This window comes from Haemaphysalis longicornis, unplaced genomic scaffold (assembly GCF_048455015.1).
Source record: "Haemaphysalis longicornis isolate Haplotype H1 unplaced genomic scaffold, Haemaphysalis longicornis Haplotype H1 scaffold_1, whole genome shotgun sequence".
Lineage (NCBI taxonomy): Eukaryota > Metazoa > Arthropoda > Arachnida > Ixodida > Ixodidae > Haemaphysalis > Haemaphysalis longicornis.
In genome coordinates this window covers 238,340,262-238,364,128 of record NW_027526203.1, presented here as the reverse complement: position 1 = coordinate 238,364,128, position 23,867 = coordinate 238,340,262, and the positions used below count along the sequence as shown (strand labels likewise).

Genomic DNA, 23,867 nt, shown 5'->3' with positions numbered 1-23,867 from the left:
TCCTGCGAAAGACAAATATGAGGCTTGCAGCTGATACTGAAACTGCTCGCAATCTGCGTTCCTGCGAATACGCCCTTTAGAGCGAATACTTCGAACTTTTCCCGCGCTACTCATTCAATTCGGCAACTGATCATATGACACGTTTGGCTGTTTCATGCACTTTGAGTGTTCCGCCAGACTAGATTGGGAATATGGCCAGGTACAGGGATATGGCGCGGAGGATGGACGGTTGGTGGGCCTCTTTGCAAATACGTACCCCTTAATGGGTGAAACGTGTACCACAGAATATAGGTATTCCATTTAAGGGCTGAAATGTGCCGAGAGTCCCGCATTCATGCGCTCAGCATTCTGGGGAGAACTTCAGCCCCTTTGCCGTATGTCGGTTCCTGTCTAGCCTCTTACGCCAATCCAAGAAATTCAACAACCAGCAAAAACAAATTTAAGCAGTGAATCTACTGCGAATAGAACCGACGTTTGATGCGTTGGAAACAGAAGCAGTTTCGAGAGACGTATCCATTCTTTTTTTTCTTTTTTGCATGCTAGACATGCACGATTTTGCGCTCAAACCTCCCCATACGAAAGAAGGACACACTCCACAAGCAATGTAAAGTCTCGTACGCACTCCAAAAATGTTAACCTTTTAAAAGTTGATCCTTTCACCCGGAAGATAGGCCCGGATTAGGCAGGTGGAACCCCTCGAGGGGGCTCATTTTTGGCGGGGTACACGCTGCTCCCAGTGGGCGAATGGGAGGCGCGCAGAGGAATTACCGGGCTTCTGTTGAACGGCATCGCGTCGTCGACAGTGGCGTCACAAGGGCCGGAGCTAGATGTAGAACTGCGTACCGTTATATGCACAGATGCAGTGGTGACACCACCGTGGTATGCATGTGCGCCACTATCATATGTTCGACCAAATTCGTAAACACATTGCGGTATACCTTTCCCTGTATAGTCTCATACGCCGAGCCACGTGTGTGTGAAACCTCGGCAGAAGTGAACAGGAACGAGGGGCGAGCACGATGAAGGGAGTGGAGGAGAGGTGAGACTGGGAGGACAGGGTCGCCAGAAAGGTGAAGAGGCTGGAGACGGAGGGAAAGCAGTTTGGTGGAATGAATGAATGAATGAATGAATGAATGAATGAATGAATGAATGAAAGCTTTATTCTATATATCTTTTGCCGGTATTTGGTGCCCTCTGTTCAGGGAACCTCTAGGTTGCCTGTCGTGGCTTCCTAGACGCCGTCATAGTCCTGCGTGGACTTGGTAGAGTCCTTATCCGGGGCTTGTTGATGTCCCTTGCGGTGGCGTTCCAAGTTTTGCTTGATGAAAGCAGCGATGGTGGTTTGGTCTTCACGTGACGAGTCTCCCACAATGGTTTCTTCCCCTGGTCTCTCGTTGCAGTTGCCGAATAGTTGACGCTGGTCTAGCACTCCCAGGCATTTCTTGCACTGTGGGAGTGGTCTTCCTTGGTAAAGGGCCATTCGTGCTGGGGTTAGGAGGATACCCGTTTGCGCCTGCCTCACTAAGACCGGTTCTTCTTTGGTTAGGTGTGTGTGGGGTTTAGGGTAAGCTTCCGGGTTGTGTCGTAGGTCTTTCAGTGTGATGGGTTCTGGTGGGATGCGGTCTCTCTGGGGCTGGATGCGGTTGCAGGGAGTCCGGAGTGCGGTTTTGTGGGCGAGTCGGTTTTCTCTTTCGTTACCCTGCATCCTGACATGCCCAGATACCCAGCAGAGTCTTATCATTCCTTTTATCTTTTCATAAAGCGTGTGTGCTGGGGGGGGGGGGATATTCGATTGTATAGGATGCGTGAACATATGTTTGTTGGGTATCCGTTCCGTAGGGTGTTCCGTAGGGTGTTCGTATTTTTGGATGGCTAGTTTGGGGGAGACGATAGGTTGGAGAAGGTAGGTGGGGGACTGGGCGACGGAGGAGGAGTGTGGGTGATGGGAGTTCAGTTCGCAAACGCAAGTCTGTCACACAAGCGTGGAATAGCGCAACGAGTACATGCCCTCTCGCATCCACCAGAATGACCGCCACAAGATGACCGTGCATACGAACCACTACGAATAAACTGGCAATCGGGTTTACGTAGATAAACATCATCCCCCCGAAAATGAGTTCTGCTTCAAATTTTTTCCTTCCGTCTTCTTTTATTTATATATACCGCTTATATTACCAATTACGCAGTAGCCATTTGAGGCCATAAATTCCAAACGTATCCTACACATGACAGACAATAGTTCTTGAGCTTGCCTGCACATTTATTATGGTTTTTATTTTGTTTGTTGGCATGAACAGGTTCCGCGAACATGATAGCGCCTTTGACGGTAAAGTGGGTTAAACATCTGTTATTGTTGCTGCGTCCCCTGAGCCAGACCAGGCAACAAACGTACGTGGTGCGTCCACGATATAAATGTGATTCGATCCCTGGTACCCCCACTGTGAGCCATACATTACTCTCTGCTGAGCCGGGATCACTAAGGCATGCCTTGCCATTTTCAGGCGCCGCTTTAGAGGCATCTACGTTTGCCCGCGTAGAGGCACCACCACTGACGACGAGCGCTGAGCCCTCGCCGCAGTTTTTCCCCGCCTGCCTTCAACCCTGATCAACGTCCCACAAATAAGTGTAAAGCGTCCGCGTCAGCCCTCTCGTGCCGGTTTCCTCGTAATGTGATTGACCAGTTTGACCTCCCTGTAGCAGCGTTTCTTAGTAACTGTCCACCTTCAAGATGTCGCAGGCCACAAGCACCCCACCTTCTTTCTACACCCACTTCCCCTCCTTGACCTAGCGTCTTACTGCAAAATAAAGGCTCTCTCTCTGTCTTTCTTCTTTTTAAGTGTCGATTGTTAAGAAGAACCAAAAGCTTGTCTTTCGTACGTCTGTAATGGCGCGGTACGAATGCTTTTTGCATATCTAGAAGGCCGTGCTCTGATCGCTGCTTTCATGCCCCGATTCACACTGAGCGCGCGTGTGCGCACGCCCCCTGTCGGAGGCAAGCTCGGCGCTTGCAGGCGCCGCGTTTTTTGGGCGCCGTTCGTTTTGCATCATAAGAACGCGCTTTTTGCGGCCGCGCATGCATGCTCGAAACATTCCAGTCCCACATTTTCTTTGTGCTGTTTCCGTTGTTGTTTTTTCACCCCGTGGGTCGTTGTGTTGCACCCGTGCTCTCGGCTCCGCGATATCAGTTTCCGCAACATTTGAAGCGCTCCCCATGAACGTTCGCCTATAACTGAAAACTTGTTTCTCTTTTTCTCATTCCTTAGCTTTTTTGCATAAAAACAATAGCCCAAACAGGTACCTTCGGATTTATTAAACAGCAGCTCAAAATACACCCTGAATTTTCGTTCACTGGTATTCGTTGGGACGTTGCGGAATGCAAAGTGAATCGGAAATGGGTGGAAAACGATGCTTCTGTTGTATTTTCCACTCCTACTTCCGGTTCATTTCAAGCTTCAGGCCGAATCTCTCGCGTCCTTTGTTCCGATGTACTGGATGCGAAATTTCTTTCCCAATCGCACGTCCTTTCCAGTGGATGGAACTTGAACAGCATTGGTTGTGTTTATGAATTTTGATTGCTCAAATTCATCTCCTGTTATTTTGAAAGGCCACTCAATTTTTTTCTTTTGCTGCCTGCTATTGCCTTTTCTTTGCTATTTTAAGCTCTGGTATTTCAACCGTATGAGGTGAGTATCCGAAGCTGTTTTCAAACTGTGCGATGTCAACTAGACATGCATAGTGAGTGAAGCATGCCCAAGAACACGAGTTCGAAGCTCAGAGTGTCCCAGGGATCCCCGCTGGGCTCGTGGTGGACCGCACAATAAGAATTGTTGTGACGTGTTATTTTGAAACAATTCCTTCTTGCAGCTACATTTGCCCTTACGCTTATTTAACGCCCGCTTTCAAGGGCCTCGCTTTCCGCATGTGTGCTGTGTCGCGCAGAAAGCCGACTTCAAAAGCACGCTGCACGGAGGAGGCCAATAAGCGTAGATGCCACGGGGAGAACACTTCTTGCATCGTAGGCTATAGGTGTGGCAAATGGGAGAACAAAGAAATGTATGTGTGTTTAAGTTGGGAGGAAAAGTCAGTTTCGCTCGGGGCTTCACAGACCCCCTGGGGTGCCCTGGCGTATTTTTAGAGACTTGCGGAGCCTCATTTCAAAGCATCCACTCTTGAAAGTAGCCATATTTGAGTCACATTCAGACGCATTTCTCCGAATTTGATAGAGAGAATACACACTTTCAAAGCGAATACCGGTTCGAGATACGGAAGAGGGGACTGTGAAAGCACGGTCGGTTTCTAATTTTATCAACAAACAGTATTTTCCCGAACTTCTCGTTCAGTTTCTTCGTCTTTTTTTACCATTCGAATGCTTATACAGCCTCCCCAAGCCGTTTTTTTTTCTAGGAAAGGAGAACATTTTCTCGAGAGGGGCTCGTCCGGAAAGCGAAACTGGCGCAGTGACTGCCGTCAGAGGGTCCGGCGTTGCCAATTAATACATCACAATACCCACCGTTCACCTGGAGTATAATATAGAGATAAAAAAAAACGTTTCACAGCATGACGACACACGCAGACACAGCCGCTCAAGTACATTGCATAAGGAAAAGGTTATGACGCCAATTGCAATAAGTTTTTACCAAATACCCACAAAAAAGTTGCAGATGAGATAATATTAAGTTGCCACGAAAATGCGTTAGAGGAAAGTGAGAGTAGGATACATGGCAATGAAAAAGCGTATAATAAGTTGGGGTGTCAACAGTGGGAGTACACGAAGAAGCACTCAGTCGGGCAACACATACAGAGTATCTAAATGTTCAAAAGTACGACAAAACAGTCACAACGTGTAGCAGCGATGCCAAGACACCATACATATGTGCCCTAAAACTGCCGCGTACAGAAAAAAGAATATCTATATTGGGATCATTAAATATTTTACTGATTGATTTCATTGTAGGGCTTACTGCGCCGACGCAATGCAGGCGATGAGGCGCGCCGTAGTGGAGGGCTCCGGATTAATTTTCACCACCTGGGGATCTTTAACGTGCGCCGCAATCTCGTACACACGGGCGTTTTTGCTATCATTAAATATATATTTATGCTAAGAGCGCATATTGTAGACTGAAATTTTTACGCCCAATACACGCAGACATTCAAAATAATGAAAAGGATTGGGCTTTGTTGTGGAATTTCTCAGCACATGGAGTTAAACATGGCCTAATATTCTGTGCAAGACACGCCCATAAATGATCTTGACAACAAAAAAAAAACGGTTGTCGTGTTTGTGTAGAAGGTTAGGCAATGAATAGCGTCAACGCCCTCCATGAGAGCTAGGCTTCCAATTACGATGAAGCGATGGCTAAAGATAGAACTGAATTGTTTTCGGCCATTGTGAAGACGCTTCCAATTTATTTCAGAAGTGTCGCTGCGGATTAGAAAAGCACAGCCAAGCTGTGTGCGGCAGATGGGCGTGTAGAGGTTAAAAGGAGAACTTATTCTTAGATATTCTGTGATTGGAGACGCAGAGGGATTGGAGAACCCGACTAGTAATTACCGTAATGGGCGGGGATGCTAAGCTTACGGTCGAAATTAAGCCCTGGGTCAACACCCTCTTCCACAACAAGTCGTATTTCACCGTTAATGTTACCGGAGAACGAGACTGAGTTTCTTCTGTGGACGTAATTACTTCAGTTTTAGATGTATTCACAAGGAAATCGTTGCGAAAACGCCTGCGCTAGAAGGAGGCAATTGTTGTCCTAAGGACAGAACACTTAACAGCGTCCAAAGCGGAATTGAACATTTTGTCATCATTGCATTATACGATGAAGGGAGAATAACGAAATGCCGACAGAACTTTATTCGCAAAGGTCAAAAAAAGAAGGTACCTAAAGGTGTCCTGAAGGCCGCCACTGGTGGCCTCATCGCAATGTGAAGACTGCCAATGTATTACACAAACATTACATATGACGGGAATAACAGATCAACAGCGATGTCAGAGGTAGGTGCAGATTGTGCTGTCGAAGTTCTTAAAAGAGTACTTCCTGGCAGACGGCATCAAAAGGTTTACTGCCACATGGCAACATCCACCGCTCCAATGCCCAACTTTCGACTAATCCGTAGTCAGAATAAAATTGATAGGATTGGTTGTTGGCATACGCCCAATGCGGAAGCCCTGCGGCAGTGGTTCTATGCTGATGGGACCTGGAATGTGCAACACTTCAGGCTCAGACAACTTGGATAGAGCGCATAGAATGGAAATTTGCCAGTAGAATGTGCGGCGTAACTTTGATACTGCCTTTAAAAGAGGAACAACACGCACGCTATACAAACCCACAGGAAATGTAGCACTTAGAGTTTTGAGAAAAGTTGAACTGAACTGCCAAAACTGAACTGTCAAAACCACACATAATTTTCCCTGGAGCCGTGTATGAACGCTACACAAACGTGATTGTCTTTTTTAAAAAGTCGTCTTACACAAACGCTGTCTTTTCAATCTTCCACATCCTGGAGCTCAGCGCAGAAGCCATTTATCTTGCTCAGAACACCATATGATTCCTCAGCTGCCCTGACGTTTTCCTCTTCCACCAAGTGAGAACTTCTACGCTGTCGCTGGTGTGGACATTGAAACCGGTCCAGATTATTCGGCGTTTCAACATTGCAATCTGCCTCGGTGAAACGCCCCGATTAAACACCGTCAAGGAATTGCTCCGCCCGGGACCGAAGGAAAGTGGTGCCGGGAAACTGCACGCGTAAGCCATCCGGGATTTTTTGCGAATGGGTGCCAGGCTACGCCGCGAACGCGGAGCGGCAAATACTGGATGAAAGTGCCCCACATTGTGCCACAAAAGCCGGCTTGTATGCGCTCTTGCTCTATCACACCCTTGTTTGACGGCTCCCTCGGTCACAAGTTACACGTTGGCATTCATGTGCTCGGCGAATTTCTCAGGGAAAGGCCAAATTTTGTTTGTTAGTGTTTCATGTTTTAAAGAGCTCCACCTAGTAATGAACGCACCGGTGCTTCAAAAAGAAGATGTAACTTGAGGTATGAGTAATGAACAATTTTAGGAGCTTGTTGCACGGCTCAACTATGGGAGACGCTCGTTGGCACAATCGCACATGACTGAAGTTGGGCTTAACAATCAGCTGCATGAAACGGAAGATCAAAGCCCGCTTCTTAATGAGAAAAATCAAAGCCTAATTCTTAAAAGAAAGACGGTTAAAAAGCGAACATTTCTCCCAAGCAAACTGAGTGAGAATCCAAGTCCGAGGTCCAAACTGCTTCGACAGATTCGGAATGGCGCAATCGAAGAGATGTCGGCTTCATAACTCGAGGGACCAACGTCAGAGTCCGACCAGGGGAAGCGTTTTGTATGTAAAATCTTTCGGCTTAAATGTAATATTTAAGCATACTTTATATATTACATTTTAAAACAGCACTGGCCCGAAAATCCTTTCCTCTCCACCCGGCAGCTCGAGGCTGTAAACGTTTTCTTTGGAGTGGTTGCCACTGTTAGTTTCGAGGTCACATAGAAAATTCCCCTGTATTGAGATATACGCTTACCTTATGCCCAAATGTCAGTGGTTAAATCAAGGTCCCCGTTATGACATCTGAAATTTATTCAGAGACAGCAACGCATTTCGTGCAGCCCTCCTTTGTCAAGCGAAGTTCAGAATTCTTCGGCAGATAAAAAACGTTTGTTAGGGGCTGGATTTTGTCTGATTTTTGCCTTATTTGCCATCACGCGCTGTTTAATAGGCTTATATAATGTATGTTTTAAAAAATAGGCAAAAGCCCCTGTACTGATCTTTAATAGCGTAAAAATCCACGGATTGCCGGTAAAGGGGTTGGTATGGAATAGAAATAATAGCAACCGCATACAACAGGAGAAGTTTATAGGATATGGCGGCTTTTTCCTAATTATTTTTAAAAAATCTTCACACAGGATTATTTCCGGGAAGATCCTTACTGGCGTGAAATGTTGGGTGGCTGGATGCCACATTATAGAAGTTGACTATCTAAAGATAACATGAGAAACAGGAGACGGCGCCTGCCTAGCCATATTCAATGTTTCCGGTTCTTTTTTGTGTGTTATATGCCTACTTATTATAGACTGGAAAGTCGTCGGAGATTCATTATATACATAGTTGATGCTAGCCCGAAGCGTAAAGGGAAGTAAAGGTAAGCATGCCCTTATAATACCCAGACCAGACGTTAACGCCATTTGAGTGAAACAAAATGCCAATACAGCGAAACAAGAGTGGCAAACCTGAACAACAGCTGCTTAGTCTCGGCAGTGTTATGTCCGAGAGGAGGTATAATCCATCGTACAGATAATAACGGAAGGGGGGGGGGGGGGCAAGCTAAACCGCAAAAAACATTGTTGGGAAGCTGATTTATAGCAATAGGGAAACTAATTATGGATGGAAAGCCTAAACATAATTGAGAGAATTTTAACGTGATGGCTATCAAGGATGACTTCCTAGCACCGGAGTGCTTCCCTTTACACATATTGATCTTAGCGTGGGTGTAGTGCAATGAAGCTCACACCACTGGTGCGCTGAAAGCCAATCTGATATTTTCCGCTAATACGGCTCAGTGACCTCTTTATATTACTGGCCGCTGCACTAATTAGGCTGTATTCCGGAATTCCAGAAGGCCTTGTAAATGTCCGCCGCGCGTCCATGTGCGAACACTATAGGAGCCCAAGTATAAGGGGGCAGGCCGAGACGAGCCGGGCAGCCTCTACCTTCCGTCGATCGACCAGCCTTGGTCCGAAGGCACGAATAAAATCGAAGCTCACATTCTGAGCTTGCCCCACAGCGGCATGCCATTCTGCTGTCGTGCATCGCTCCCTCGTCGGCGGGAAGTTTGCCAGGAACTGCAGTGAAGCGTGAAACTGGCGGCATTCCCATTTTCAGGCATCGATAATAGAACAGCACATAAAATACAACATAGTTGAGAAGGCAAGGTGCTGAGCCCGTTAGGTTAAGGTATGGCAGCCTCGAAGACGATGAGAGAGACTGCGGCATCGCTAAAGACGATGCAGCTGAATAGTCGCTCGTTCCAGCCGATTGCATGGACCCGGTATTTCAATGCTTCGCTGCAGACTCCGCACAGAAGCATGAAACGATTTCTATAAAGCGCAGCTCTCCGTGCCTCACCAATGGCGATCGTCACCAAAATACAATGCAGGAACGCCACCATCATTATATCGTCACAAAACCATCATCACAAAACAATTATGATGATACGCGAAGGCACATCAAGAGCCTCAAGAAAAAAAAACGCTTTCCGTGGTCAGAATAGAACCTGCGTCCCTCGCGTTATAAGAGAGTTCGGACTTAGTCTGTGGCTGCATGGGGGAAACATCGCGTTTTTACCGTCTTTCTCTTAAAGGGGCCATGAAGACAAAATGAAAGTTTGGTTCCTTCGATAGGTGACCCCGTTAGACTAACCGTGACACGCGTTTTGACGCATACTTCACTCAAGTAAGCCACATAATTAGGAAGAAAGGGAATGGCCATGCGACTTACTAGCTCATTTCCCGCACTAGAACATATGACGTCATATGCACATTCGTGCGATTGGCTGAGGCAGACGAAAGCAAACCAAAGTTAGGCAGTGCTCATAAGCTTGCAGAACAAGCTACGTTCGTCTAAATGTAATGGGTATTCATTTTACACCAGCAATAATGGTGGGCAAGGGCGTCCGCAGAACGTTTTGCAAGGGGGGTGGCATCCATTAGTGCGGAGGGGGGGGGGGGGGGAGTATGGTTGGATAGCACCAAAAAGGCGCTATTTGTGGTTACGAAAAGTACAAACAGCGAATTAAAACCAGACTTGGAGGATATACATTGGATTTTATTGCCAAACAAAGCAATAAAGTTAACAAAAAATGCGAAACGTTACTGTCACTTTGTAAAGAAGAGTGGCCAGTCTCGCTGCGTGAGGGTTCTCGACTCACGCCAACTGATCACCAGCACACAGTACAATACATTCACATACATAGAGCTGCACTCCGTCAATCGTCCTTGAATAGCAGCTGCAGACGCCTCGGGTATTTCTGGGCAAATTGCGAGATGACATGTGTGACGAAGTCTGTTGAAATAGCTCAAGCAATAAAGATACTACTCGCCTCCCTGGCTTTCAATGCAGTCCAGGCGTACAAGCGTTTTGAGGGGCTCATTTATAGGTTTTGTTTCGGGGCTTGGGTGGTGCCGACATTTCGCAATTTCGAAGGAAAGGGGTGTACAAGGTGATGGGACGGCACGGGAGGATGTTACACTCTCCCTACTAGGTGTAGCGGTGAAGATAGCTGAAAGTTTGTCCGAAAACTGAAGTTCTTGCGGTAAGACTGCATAGATCTAGAGTTTAGAATAACAAAAACAAAAAAAAAACGTCAAACCTTTCAGAATTGTTCGCTATCTTCAATAGCCAGCGCAGAGAGTCTGTTTAACTGCCGTCACATGACCGGCAATGTTAGTCAGTGTCTAACGGTGCAATGTTGTCCGCAGTCCTGAAGGGCGTTCCATACGGATACGCAAAACCTGAGTGTGCTAATCATTTGAGTTGCGTGGATTGTTGCGCTAGTTGGTTCACGTACATAATTTTAAAAACTTTGCGCTAAAAGACGGGACAAAGGAGAGAACGTCGGTGTAGTTCTCTCCTCTCTTCCGTCCTTCAGGGCGAAGTTATTTAATTATGGGCCAACCAAGCTGTGCAGCTTTTTTGTAGTGCATAAAAATATCCGAATTTCCAAGGGGGGGGCAGCTGCCCATGATGGAGGACGCCCATGATGGAGGGGTCAACAACGGAAGTTACGAACTAACACGTATACATAGTAGCACCAGTGGGTACTGCGCGCACTATATGCTTGCTATAACTGCTCAGCAGTCCGGCGCTTTGGGGTTGTTTCACACGACACTGGCCAATTAGCCTACGCGACATTGTCTTACGTGACCCTGTTTGTCGAGCATACACAATACTTCACGACACGATTGCTATCAACCGTAACTAAGATAGGCTAGGTGCAAATCCGGTCAAAAACAAAGCTTTTGCGGACAGCGTGTGTCAACGGTGTCGGGGCGCCATCTAGAGAAGGGACGGCAAACGTAGCCACAAAAGAAGTTTCGTCGTCCCTGCAGCCCCTGTCAACATACTTAACATTCGTTTCAAATAACTTACGTGGTACGTCATCGCTGACGTCATGAAATACAAGATTTAGCGGGAAAATTGAATTTTGGGCCTAAATTGTGTAGTTTCTCAGTGACTAAAACATCGTGTCATGCCGGACAAGCTCGGGGGGTACTATATAACACCTAATCATTTGACTAAAACGTACGTATTTTGTCTTCGTGGCCCTTTAAGGAAGCAGCTTTGAGTTTCCAAACTCTGGTCCCAAAACACTAGGCCGGGTGCAGTGTTGTACACGTTCCTCTAAAATAGGAACGAAAGCTAGTTTCTCTATTCTTCCCAATTTTGAAACGAGTTCCCGTTACAAGTCCCTTTGATGCGAAAGGAACGCGTTCCAGTTACACTTCGAACATTGGAACGTGTCGCTACAATAACGTTACATTTGATTTTTAAATTAAAATATAGTGTTATATAATCCTGACGCGAAAGAAAGTGAGCAATTTCAAACTCACGCGGAACTACGTAAATTATACGAATATGAACACCGCCGGCAACAGGCTATCTGCAGATTAAAAGAATAAAAAAAAAACGCGCGTCTTGACGAATTTTTTCAGGGAGCGCCGGACATGCTCCAGACATGCCTAACTGAAACTTTGGTGGTCGTTTATTACAAGTGCAACACATATGGCCCTTCCTCACCGGTTTTCAAATACGAAGTCATGGTACTGCACTTCAGATGTGCAAATAAAAAGTTGCTTATATGCACGAACAAAACACATTTCTTGCACAAGAAACCAGTTTGAAGAGAACAATACATAGGCGTTTACTGATGCTGATTGAATATTATAGTATGAGTGGAATAAAATGTCCGGAATACATATTCGCTACTTAGTCGCGTCCCTTGTCTGTGCCGTGGGGTGACAGAACATCAATGGTCAGATTCGGCTTGCAGCTCATAGGGGTGGTAGCTGTTGCACATGAGACATTGCTCTCGCCTCGCTTTGGGCAGCAGCGGCAATATTTCAAGAATCCGAGGCTGGGAACTTGACGCCTTGTTTTTACACGTGATGAGCGCAACGCTGGCGACCCAGGTGTCCATCCACAGGCAGCAGAGCGGTCTCGTACGGCACCTTGGGCTGGCTCGGCTGCCTGTAGAGAACACGCGTGCCATGAATGCGGTGCAGTCCGCCTGTGCGAGGTGTTGCTCCGAGCCGGCGTCTTCTACCACTGCGGATGGCACATCCACGTCTGCTCCTGCTCGGCTTTCACGTTCCACTCCTAAAGGCGAAGCTTAAGCGTCCTCCAAGTTTTTTGTGTTCATGGTTGTACAAAAGAAGTGGTCGCGGCGGAAGACGATTCAAAGGGGCGCCTAAGCACCTGTCGCACTGGCGTCTGCAGCCGTCGTACCGACAAGGCCGTGCGCACCCGGTGCAGCCTTCCTGACAGGCTGCGGCCCGCTGCGTGCTTATTATCCTGCCTTTGACCGTCGATGAAGCACGTCCCGCGGAAGAGCGGGCAAATTGGGCAGCTTACAGGAAGAGAAACACAGTAGCGGCCTGCGGCTTTTAAGTGCAGAGCAATTTAGGGTCCCGCCTAGTCGTCGTAGCTCGTTCGCTTTCCCGATGTGTTGCCCCTGCCGGAATCAACGGTGCAGCGAGATAACGGACCCAAGTAGAGCCCCACGGTGTCACGGTGTAACGGACTCAAACAAAGGCTTCGAAAAACAAGAGGTTTATATAGTCATAACCGTTCGAAATTCCTGAACCGCTGGCACTTGCCATCTATCTTCCCGTTGTTTAGCGCAATTAAAACTTCAGGTACATTTAGGGCAAAATCTGTGTATATAACCGGCAGTCCCCGCGTGTATTTTTGTTAGGAACGCCCGTTTGGTGGGTTTTTTAAACGAAAAAAGTGGCCGCCAAGAACGACGCGTTCTTTACAGCGCAGTAAGGCGCCGGCACGTGCGAGATGCGTGCTCCTCCCGCCTTCCGGACACTCAGGGTTGGCATCCCATCCAGACGCAAATTTACCGCATATTCTTCCTGAGTACCATAACTGACTTTTGTCTACTTTGCCGCGTGGGGCACTTTATGTGACAATTCTTGTCTATGCAGGATAATGCATTTTTAGATCGGCCGAGTCAACTAATGCTTGCGCATTGGGAACCTGCTTGGGTGCGCTATCGATAACATGGCGCTCAGCCTCCCACCCAAGGACGTAGACACAAGCATAGGCAAGTGGGCATAGCAAATCAGTCAACTGAATGCACAACCGAAATATGCGGCAGAATGATCGGCAGAAATTCAGAGAATTGTCTATTAGTGCGTAGCGTTCTTATGCCATTTGACTTCAGTGTGAGTTCTTAACAGCCAATTTTAACACGAAAGTGTTTTATTTCCGGATACACGAAGATTTCGCTGGCGTCATATCCGTCATGGAAGTGACGCCACTACAACGAAGCAAGCGGCCTGTAAAGGGTAAACCCCTGCACACAAAAATATTCTTGCGAGGAAGCAACCTTTAGTACGAAAGATTACGTTATACTTACGGTTGTTCGTCTTCGGGTTTTATATTTTAATACGAAAGTGTTTTATGCCGCGATACCCCGAGATTTCACTGAAGTCATATCCGTCACGGAAATGACGCCAGTACACCTTTGCCGAAGCGATCCGCCAGCAGGACGTCGCTCGCCAAGCACACCCACAAGACAGCCGCTGACCCGCAAATCATGGTCAGCTGCAGATTTCACTGCAAATTTCACTTTTTTTTGTTTTACTGATTTCTATGACAGAGGAATCAACCCGTTTTTTGGGGATTTCCTAAAATCTGCCCGACCAATTATCTCCATTTACGTTATTATAATCACTACAGGTGGAACTTCCGCGAAATCTCCATTAATGTGAAAGTGCAGGGCGTTACACGGTTCGCTATTTTCCTTAATTTTTGTATATTTTTCTTATTTTAGTTTTTCAAAACTTCATCTGACCAATATTCTTCATTTGCGCTTTTGTAACGATTACAGGTAGTGTTTCCACGAAATCTGCATTATTGTGGAAATGCAGGGCATTACACCATTCGCTTTTTCCGTATTTTTTTATATTTTTCTGATTTTTTTTTATTTTTCAAAATTTTGTTCAAATAATATTCTCCATTTACGCTATTATCATGATTACAGATGGAACTCTCGCGAAATTTGCAATATTTTGGAAATGCAGGGTATCACACGTTTGGCCATTTTCAGTAATTTTTTTATCTATTATTATTTTTGAGTTTATCTAAATTTCGTTCGACAAATTATTTACATTTACGCCATTCTAACGATTACAGGTGAAACCTTCCCGACAACTGCATTATTGTGGAAATGCAGGGTGCTACACGGGGCTGGCTAGGGGGGTACTTGGAAAAGTATGCTGCGCATTGAAATAGTAACCAGAAACCGGGAACACGACTATTGAAATTTGGGGTGCGATATATATTTCGTGTGTGACTCCATTAAAAAGGAGTACTCTCTAACCTTTAGAGTATACATTTACCACATTCTTTGTGCTGTGTCGGTGCACAAATGAGCCTTAAATTTGAATTCTCGTTGGTCACCATGATATTGAACAACCATAGAGTTTATTTTGAACATAGAAGATAAATCGATAATCGTAAGCAGTAAGCTGGAGAATACCCTCCGTATTCAAGATATGCAGCTGTCCGAACGGTTGGTCTAGAGGAGCCGACGCTAGAGTGCTGCAATCGGCTGTACCCATCAGGATCGCTCTTCCCCTGGCAAGACTGCATGAGCCAGAAAGTATATGACATCCATGCATAGCGTTTCACTTTCCATGTCGACTTTGTTATGACAGCTATTGTGGGCTTTGACCTCTGCTTTTCCCTCGAAAGTGAACCTGACGCGCAACAAGCGTAGCAGCGGGGGTAGCTTTGATCTAGGGATTTTATTTTTTTGCGAGCAGTGGACACGCATCTGCCTTTATTCATGAGTACCTGGACACTGTAGAAGCGTTCAGGCTTGTGCCATTAATATAGACCAAGGCCTTTAGTTCCACCTGCACATGAACGGACGCGCGTTCACTTGAGACCTGCTTGTTTAGTCCGTCCGTCCTTTGGCCCATCCGTACATTCGTTCGTTCATTTGTTCTATCGTAAGTTCGTTCGTTGCTTTGGTCGTTCACTCCGTCACTCACTCACTCCGTCACCTACTCACTCATACTTTTCATGCTGGTCGGTTCATACTTTGAAGCAAACAAGAGAAATCTGCACCAAACTTTTCTTGATTTTGTATCACTGAAAACTAGGCAAAAACGTCCTCACAAAAGCACAATGCACGAATCTACTTCCGTTGCCATGGATGAATGAACTGCTAAAGCAAGACTGTGTCACACCCTCTTCAAAAGCAGCTGTTTCAAACAGCATCTACACTTAAGTGCAATAAGCAATTTATGTTTAACCTCTATTTATGATCTCCTCCTTGATGAATCAACTGCAATGATGTACCCCCTTTCGTCTCTTGAAGAATACACCATGGAAGATCTATTTATTTCCAGCCTGTATATATGGAAGTTTGGAAAATTAACACAGGTAACCTTAGCGTCAAAGGGCATGTGTAGGATGTCATGAAAATAGGTTAAAAAGCGCAACGCCTGAATTTGACATTCGCGGATAATAAAAAGAAAGCCCAAACAATTCACTGCATTCACCACTCCTCTTCTGCGATGCCGCTTGTTATTGGTTTAGATGAAATGTTTGAAAGTGGAGCTCCCTACACGCACCAGACAAAAAGAAATACTCTGCAAAAAATAACGCCATACGAAGCAAACGAACTGCATCTCTCTAAACAAACTAGCTCAAGTTCTGAAAAAAAGAAGGTGCGGGAAGTGTCAATAAGTGGGGCCCCTATTCAAGTCTATGCGTTCATTCTCCAACGGATTCCTTACCCGAGCAGTGGCCCGTGGAATGCGGGGTCTATGAGAAAAAGTAGCTTGAAGCTCTGCTTCTGAAGCGGTAAGAAAGAAAATGATGAGCGTAAAAGCGCACAAAGCACGGCTCCCTCAAATGACTCCCGCCTAACTTTCGTTTTTGTCCCCTCTGCCCGCATCGTCTTTTCGCTCTTTGTGAGCCTTTTTACTTTTCTGGCATGTTCTTTGCGGAAAGCAGAGAGAAGCGGGTAAATGCAACCTCCGACGCGCGTCTTTGATCTTCCGCTACTGCCTTATTACCAGACATCGCGCTCATTGATGAGAGAGAATTTGTTGGAATTGAAGGTAATGGGTGTCCGACGAGAGTGCTTAACGTTTGTTGCACGTTGGTGCACCGGTCGATTACGCCCGGATGTTTGTGCGCTTGCGGCTGGCGCTCTTGTTTTTTCTTCCTTTGGAAGTCAGTTTCGCTGTTAAGCACGTTTTACAAGCCGTTGAGAAAGGGATACACCGAGACAGACCGCGCCATGCATCGAGTCAGCGATGCCCGCGTTATGCGGGCGCGTAGCATGTATTCCGCACTTTATGGTAGATAGCATGCTTTGTGCACGCTTGAAGTGTCAATCCCAGCACAATCACGTGGCAACCGTCATTACACGTAGGATAGATTGTTGTGTGATGTTTTATTTGTGCTGTACGAACCTTGTTGCGAAAGTGTTCCTTTGCCAAGAGCACGTGTGTGGACTAACTTTGCGGTATGCAAGGTCACTGTGCATTTTTTTGCGGCTGCTGATACCAGAAACATTGCTTTACGTACTGTTTGGGACAGTTCAATTCACCCGATTTGATGGGTGACATAAATGGCTGCAGTGCGGTGCCTCCTCTTGGGAAGAAGCATGGCATTAGGAATTACGAATGTCCTGAATCTAAACTGAGCTATGGCCAACCACCTACGGAAAGAATTATTTTATTGGTTCAATTTCTATCGGCGATAGAGGAGGGGAAGTAAAAAGCTGTGCCAACAGCTTGACAAGTCCCCTCCTTCCTCCTGGCTAGAGCGATTGGCATAGAACTCGCAACGGAAAATGTAAGAAAGACAACTTTGAATATGCAGTATACAAATATAAATCATAGGAAATAATAGTACAACATGCATAGCCATACATGCAAAAGATCATGGGCTTACGAGCGCCTTGTGCCCGTAAAAAGCAGAAGGCGCACGCACAATGTTCCTTGCAATAATAATTTGATACCGCTGTAAATTTAACCATGGGAGGTACATGATGGGCTACGTATTGAGGAATGGATACAATATATATATATATATATATATATATATATATATATATATATATATATATATATATATATATATATATATATATATATATATATATATATATATATATATATATATATATATATATATAACACAAAGAAATCCACACATATCCGCCGGAAACATAACAATGGTCATATAGCACCCATTAGGGAATGTAGGTAATACCTTACAAGACACAAAAATAAAACAGTACCAGAATATCAAGGGAACACAGATGTAAGAAACAAGTTTGTCAACTGTTTACTATTAAGCGGAAAAATATCAATATTTTCTTGCAGATAATTGTTTAGAAGGGTGGGAATTAGGTGATTTAAAGTTTGCAAGCCGTAATTGGTTCGATATGCGTGCACAGTCGAGTGTTCTGGATTTTGTGTATTGTATTTTCTCGGTGTCTTTTGGTTCAGTTGGCGCAGATTTCTAAAAAAATGTTATTTCGTTTCCAGTCTGCAATTAATACTTGATAGAGGTAGTAATCAAATGTGTTCAGTACTGAGTTTTTTAAGAGTTGTGAATAAAGTCTGCACTGGAAAATGAAATGTAGAGTGAGTTATTATCCTGATAGCTTTCTTCTGTTACCTACACAATTTTGGTATATTCCCGGACGTGGTGGTACCCCAGACAAGCACAGATTAATTCAAATGAGGCAGGAACAAAGATTTGTATAATCGTATTCTGATATTTTTCGGAAGGTATGCTCTAGGTCTGTAAAATATTCCGATTACTGATGCAAGTTTCTGTGACACAAGATTTACGTGTTTACCCCGCGACATAATGTTTGTGAAAATTATACTTAAAGTTGTGAATTCCTTCAAGACTTCTATCTCTGAGATAGAAGTGAGATAGCAGTCGTATGATAAAAGAGAGTCAGAGAAATCGAGCATCTTGAATAAGGGAGCAAACTCAGGCGGGCGACATCCTAACTCAAGTCAAGACAAAGAAGTGGGGCTGAGCTGGGCATATATATGTAATGCGGAGAACTGATGACTGGTGCAGAACCGGGGTGTGGTCCTCCACCAGTCCAATTGAGTGGCTATGGGGAATAAGAACAACTTGAAGGAGGGATGAGATAATAATATTTGTTGAAAAGAATCGATCCGGACAGCGCAGGATGAGGTGGAAGTAAATGGCAGACTTGAAATAAGGGGCCACTGCTGCCGCTGCTAATGAACGTGATGATAAACGAATGAAGCCTCTCAGTGGTGTAGGTGTAGTTGAGAAGCGCCGCGTGAAATACTTATATCCTGTCCAGGGGAGTTTGGAAGCAAATGAATTGAGGTCGCCCGCGAGAATTTTCTGCTTTCTTCTTGGAGGTAGCAGACCTAAAACGTAAGTGCATTCACCCGAAATGAATCAGTCGCCACATAGCTAAATGGTTCAGCTTTTGAGCACGATAGTGAGGATTCAAACTATGTTGGTGTGCCCCGTTTTAATTATGGGAAAAGACCAATAGAAATGTGCGCACGTGCGCCAGGTATCTCATAATATCTCAGTCAACTGTACGTGGCTTATACCTTTTTCATTTTGTTAACCGCCTCTGTACCCCCCTTTACAATTTGTGCTCAGCACACGCCGGAAGGGCCTAAACTTTCATTCAGTTTCTTCAATGAGAATTAAGTAAGGGCAAGTAAAGAGCGCCATAAACGAAAGAAAATGGTCGCCATATCGTCCTGCGAAAATGGATGTCCAGCGCAGCTGTTGTAAACCAATAGACATGCCGATGGGGGATGGTATGAAATGGTCCTCGTTTTCTCGGCGGGTTTGTCTCTTGCACTCGGCTTCTATGGCCGAAAATGCTGCGTGCTGACGCATGCGCTCGGCGTCTTTGGCGAGCACATCTGGGCAGTTCCTGGGTTTCTTGCTTACGACACGAAATTTTTATACCAATGAGAGGCTAACAGCTTCGCTGTAAAACAGAAAATTTCAAAACAACATACGATCGCATGACGGCTTGTAGGAGCCTAAATGCTCGGCGAGAAGTATAAGCGAACACGGCGCACAAGCGAGCAGTCTTTTGAAGCTATGGTGTCTATTCTGTTTAAAACCGGGGTTTGAAGGTGCTCCCAATGGCAAAATCTCACCTAAGTGCTTGAAAACGAATGGTATAGCTACTGTGCCGACAAATCGAAGCAAAATTTAGGAGTTAAAGTACTGTTTGGGTTTATAGTCAAAGTGTATTTGCAAAACTAACACATACAATAAAGCAGTACGAGTTTGTACTCTTCTTGGCAAGTTTGCCGAACGGCAATAGATCAGCATTATTATCGCGAAGCCATCCCCGTCAAACTACTGCCCAAGGATTAAAGAAAACTTGGGTAGTTTTGATCACGGAGAAAGAAGTAATTCTTGCTCCGTGGTTTTGACTGACATTTATTCCTAAATCACAGTTTGATTACCGCGATATATAGAGGGAAGAATGGTAGCTACGCCTCAAATAAAAATGTTCTGCTGCTCGAGACAACCCCCTTGCCGCTCTATTTTCCCCATTAAGATGCATTACCCCTTTTATTCCAGACTGATCCTTTCTAACCCCGCCTTTCTACTTCTAGACATCTTCCTAATTCACGTATCTTTCTTCCTCGCAGGTTACCAAGATGATCCTGGTTGTTGTGGCCATTTTCGCCATATGCTGGTTGCCTTACCAGACGTACAACATCCTCCAGGACCTTTACCCTGTCATCAATCAGTGAGCAAAACAGTACTACTTTGTGTGCCTCGCAGAAAAAGACCACGTTATAAGCACCGGGCCAGTTGTGAACGCTGCAGCCGGATAGATTTGCGCCAGCCATCCGAGTTCCAGTGGCTTCCATGGGAAAAAGGGGTCCTGGTTTCATGACAAGAGCAGTGACAAAGGGCTAATATCCGGGAGGACCTTCTTTACTTCACCAGTAACCATATCCGAGCATTACGATTGTTTACAAGTCCTGGGCTATGCATTTTTTTATTTCTCGCTTTTCTTTATTCCAACAAACAAGGAATAACGCCCACAAAACTGCAAATAAGCCAGAAGAGTTCGAAATGCGTTCGAGCAAAATCGGGCAGACCTTTAAAAAAAATGCTCGTGAAAGGACCCTCCTTGTTCGCATCTACACTCCGTACCAGTTATTCAAAATTACTGCAGAATTAAAGAGCTTCAGAATGCTGAAATCATCGAGTTGTATTTTACAGCTATATATACGCCGCAGTTCACTGCCATTCGCGAGGAGATACCACACTCGTTAATACTTCGGGCTGGCAGTATTCCAGAAATGTTTTACTGACTTGCGTACGCTTGGAGGGGACGAAATTCTCAACGTGTGCACTGCTTTCGCCGACAGAAGGTAATTATGCGCAACTTACCCCTGAAGTAGTAGAAATACACGACCAATGTCCACACCCCAACTCCGCAAGCGTGTAGAAATGCGACTACAAAGATTTTATAGGCAAATGTTTCAGCGCTGTCGGGCACAAGAAACCAGGAAACAGTATGATGTCGGCCGAACAGATGGTTTACGCAGCGACCTAAAAGATAATCATCGTGCTTTCGTTTTTGGTGCAATGCATAATTGTTCGATCAGGTCCCCGTATGACCAACGTATGGAACAGTGTGTAGATCCGATTCTATCTGGGCCGGTAATGCGTGCTATAGGGCCGCCATGGAGACCTGTAGTGAAGGTTAATTTGCACTTCAGTCCGTTTAGTTGAGCTTGACGTACTAGTAGCGCCTCAAGGAACCCAGCACGGAGTGGTCTCACCTGGATCAGTTCTGCAAAATAACTTGGGAGAACCCGCTTCTTTGATATTTGTGGTGGGGCTGTCTCAGTCGTCAGGAGCCTCGGTGGGAGGAATTAGAGTTCTCTATATAGCTCCCGCAGGGAGCTAAGAGCTGCGCGACCACCCGCCATCTTGTTATCCGGATTGCTGCGGGAAAGCTGCCCGCCGCGCGTGTAGGAGCCGCGCCGCAACGCTTCCGACTGCGGCCGACTCGCGGTGGGGGCGCTTCGGTCGGCGGCGCCTTACGGCGGATACGCTGGATTCCTGCGAGGATTCCCGAGGTGAACCACGCTGGTGGTCTTGCTAGTGGGAGCGAAGAGGTGGAGACGGCCTTCAGTGAATACTACGTAAGGCTGTTTTCCCCGCACGCTCATCTTGAGGCTCCTCCACCGGAAGTCACAGGCGCGCTGCCAACGGTTGCAGAGGACGTAAAGGCCACAATAAACGAACCCATATCGGTAGAAGAGGTCAAGCGCGCGATCAAGAAACTCTCAAAGAATAAGTCACCGGGGCCTGACAGCATAATCTCGGAATTCTATCAGGTGTTTCCTGAAGAGATCAGCCCGGTATTGGCGGCGGTCTTTGAAAACATCAAAATCACAATACTGCTACCACCCTCCATGCGGAGCAGTAACTTAGTCCTCATTCCCCAAAAAAACTACCATAACACGCCACCCAACGTGGAAGACTTCAGACCTTTCAGTCTTCTTTCCACCGATTATAAAATTCTAGCCCGCATCCTGGAGTGCCGGATTAGGAAACTTTAGGGCCCGGGGCTACTGCGTCCTTGGGGCCCTGATGATGATGATGATGATGATGATGATGAAAATGATTCCGCTTTAATATGCGAAATTTTTCGAAGCCCATGTTATGCTCCCTGATCAGTGATAAATTATACATAATTTTACGCTTTCCGGAAACTGATTTCTAGGCTTTATGTCTAGTATTATATAATGGATTTTAACAGGCGTAAAAGTTAGTATGGTTTGATTGCCGGTCTGTCACAGATTCACAAATTAATCGAAGTGCCGTGTCGGCCTGCACACGCCATGGTACAGAAGAGTATTTTCTTACAAGAAGCTTATTTTATTTAGCCTGTTAAGTTTTAATTTTATTGTAAAGTTATCCACCTGCATATATGGGAGGGCTCAAAGTCCGCGCAGGCAGCTGTCATTCACAGACATCTGCCAAACAGTAAGGCGCCACGGCTTACGGGCCAAAATCCTGTAGATTACCCGCGCAGACGAAAAAGCACGCGGCGGTTAGAACACGCGCAACCTTCCTATCGCAGCACGATTAGCACAAAAAAATGTCGCTTTTTGGGCTGGGGAGCAGTCGGCTTCATGCGTGGGTTTGCGCATGGCCGTCGAACTTTCAGCGGCGAGAAACTCCTGTTGAGCGCGCAGCTTTGATGGTCTTGCTAGTCGGCAAGCCGTTGCATATTAACGGGTCCCCTTTGGGTTGGAGAGCGACAGGTGAGCACGAGAGATGGCATCAGACGACAGTTTAATAGGGATAGAATGTCTCTGCTCCCCCCCGCGCTGCTGCTCCCGTCGGTGCCGCGCACCAATTCCAGTAAATCGGTCGGGTCGTTGTTCGGTCGTAACTGGCAGTGGAAACACGCTGAAGCTTCTCGTCTAGATTCGGGGTCTACGACGGATGCGAGTATGGGTGGACCTCTCGTTTTCGAGTCCTCAACACGTCTGCTGCGTCCAGTGTTTTTTCCCGCGCTCTTTCGGGGTTCCTCTCCTCCTGTCACCACGCCCGAGCACGACCGGAACTGCGGGCCGCCCTTTGGTCCACGCTGCGCCGTCCGGCGGCTCATTTCAAAGCGAAAAGCGCCCACGGGGACAAGCAGCTTAACATCCCCGAGTCGCGGCGGAGGTCCGTTTTCAAGACGGCATCGAAGGGGCCGCACGCAGGATGCGTTTTTAAGTGGGCACAGCTTTCGTCATCCCGAACAGAAACAGACGTTGTTGTTGCTTTGTTTGGCGTCCACGCCTCAGCTCTTCACACCGGCTAAGCCTGCTGATTCCCCAGCTCGAAGGGAGCCGCTAGGGTCGGGCTGGCCCGGCGGCCTCTGCGTCCACACAGAGTGGCGCCTAGAGAGTTAGCTACGAATGGAGTCGCGCGGACGTATAGCTTCCGCAACGCTTGATGCTCAGACAGCCTGCACAGGCTACAGCACAAAGGCACGGACTGAAGCCGAACGACCCCGCCAGTGGCGTACACAACCTTTGAACATTTAAATAACCATACGCTGACCATTGAGCGAGAAATATCGAGTCGATATCAATCACGCTTATGCGATTCAACTAACCCACTAGCTTTATTGAACGGGTCATCATCGCAATGAACTTCCTTGTCAAGCGCTATACATTGAAATTTCTGGCAGAAATTGTGTATGAGAGGGCAGTGCTTAAGTTGTCAATAATGACATATAACGACCCTCAGGTTTAAACAATTTACAAACATTACTTCATTATTCGCATGCCTGACCCTTTCTTATACCGAAACGTGCGCGCGCCGAAACGTCCGCGTACTTAGATGCCCGTGTACCGAATAGACTACTGAACCGACCTGTGTCGCGAGAAAGACCGGAGCCGAGCTCGGGGCCTGTTTTATGTGGCTTCTTAGGCCCGGTCAAGCTGTGTACCCAAGACTTTTGGTCAAAGCCGTATTCTCATAAACCTCGGGAAAACAAGAAAGAGGAGTATGGATAA

At 46.3% G+C, this 23,867-nt stretch overlaps 1 protein-coding gene across 1 annotated transcript in view; it reads left to right on the top strand.

The window, feature by feature from the left end:
- Positions 1-23,867, top strand: part of LOC144142950 (tachykinin-like peptides receptor 99D) — a 405,848-nt gene that overhangs the window by 339,276 nt on the left and 42,705 nt on the right. The window contains exon 2 of the mRNA XM_077674780.1: positions 19,977-20,077. Within this exon, the coding sequence (XP_077530906.1) occupies positions 19,977-20,077 (101 nt within the window). The remainder of the gene's footprint in view (positions 1-19,976; positions 20,078-23,867) is intronic.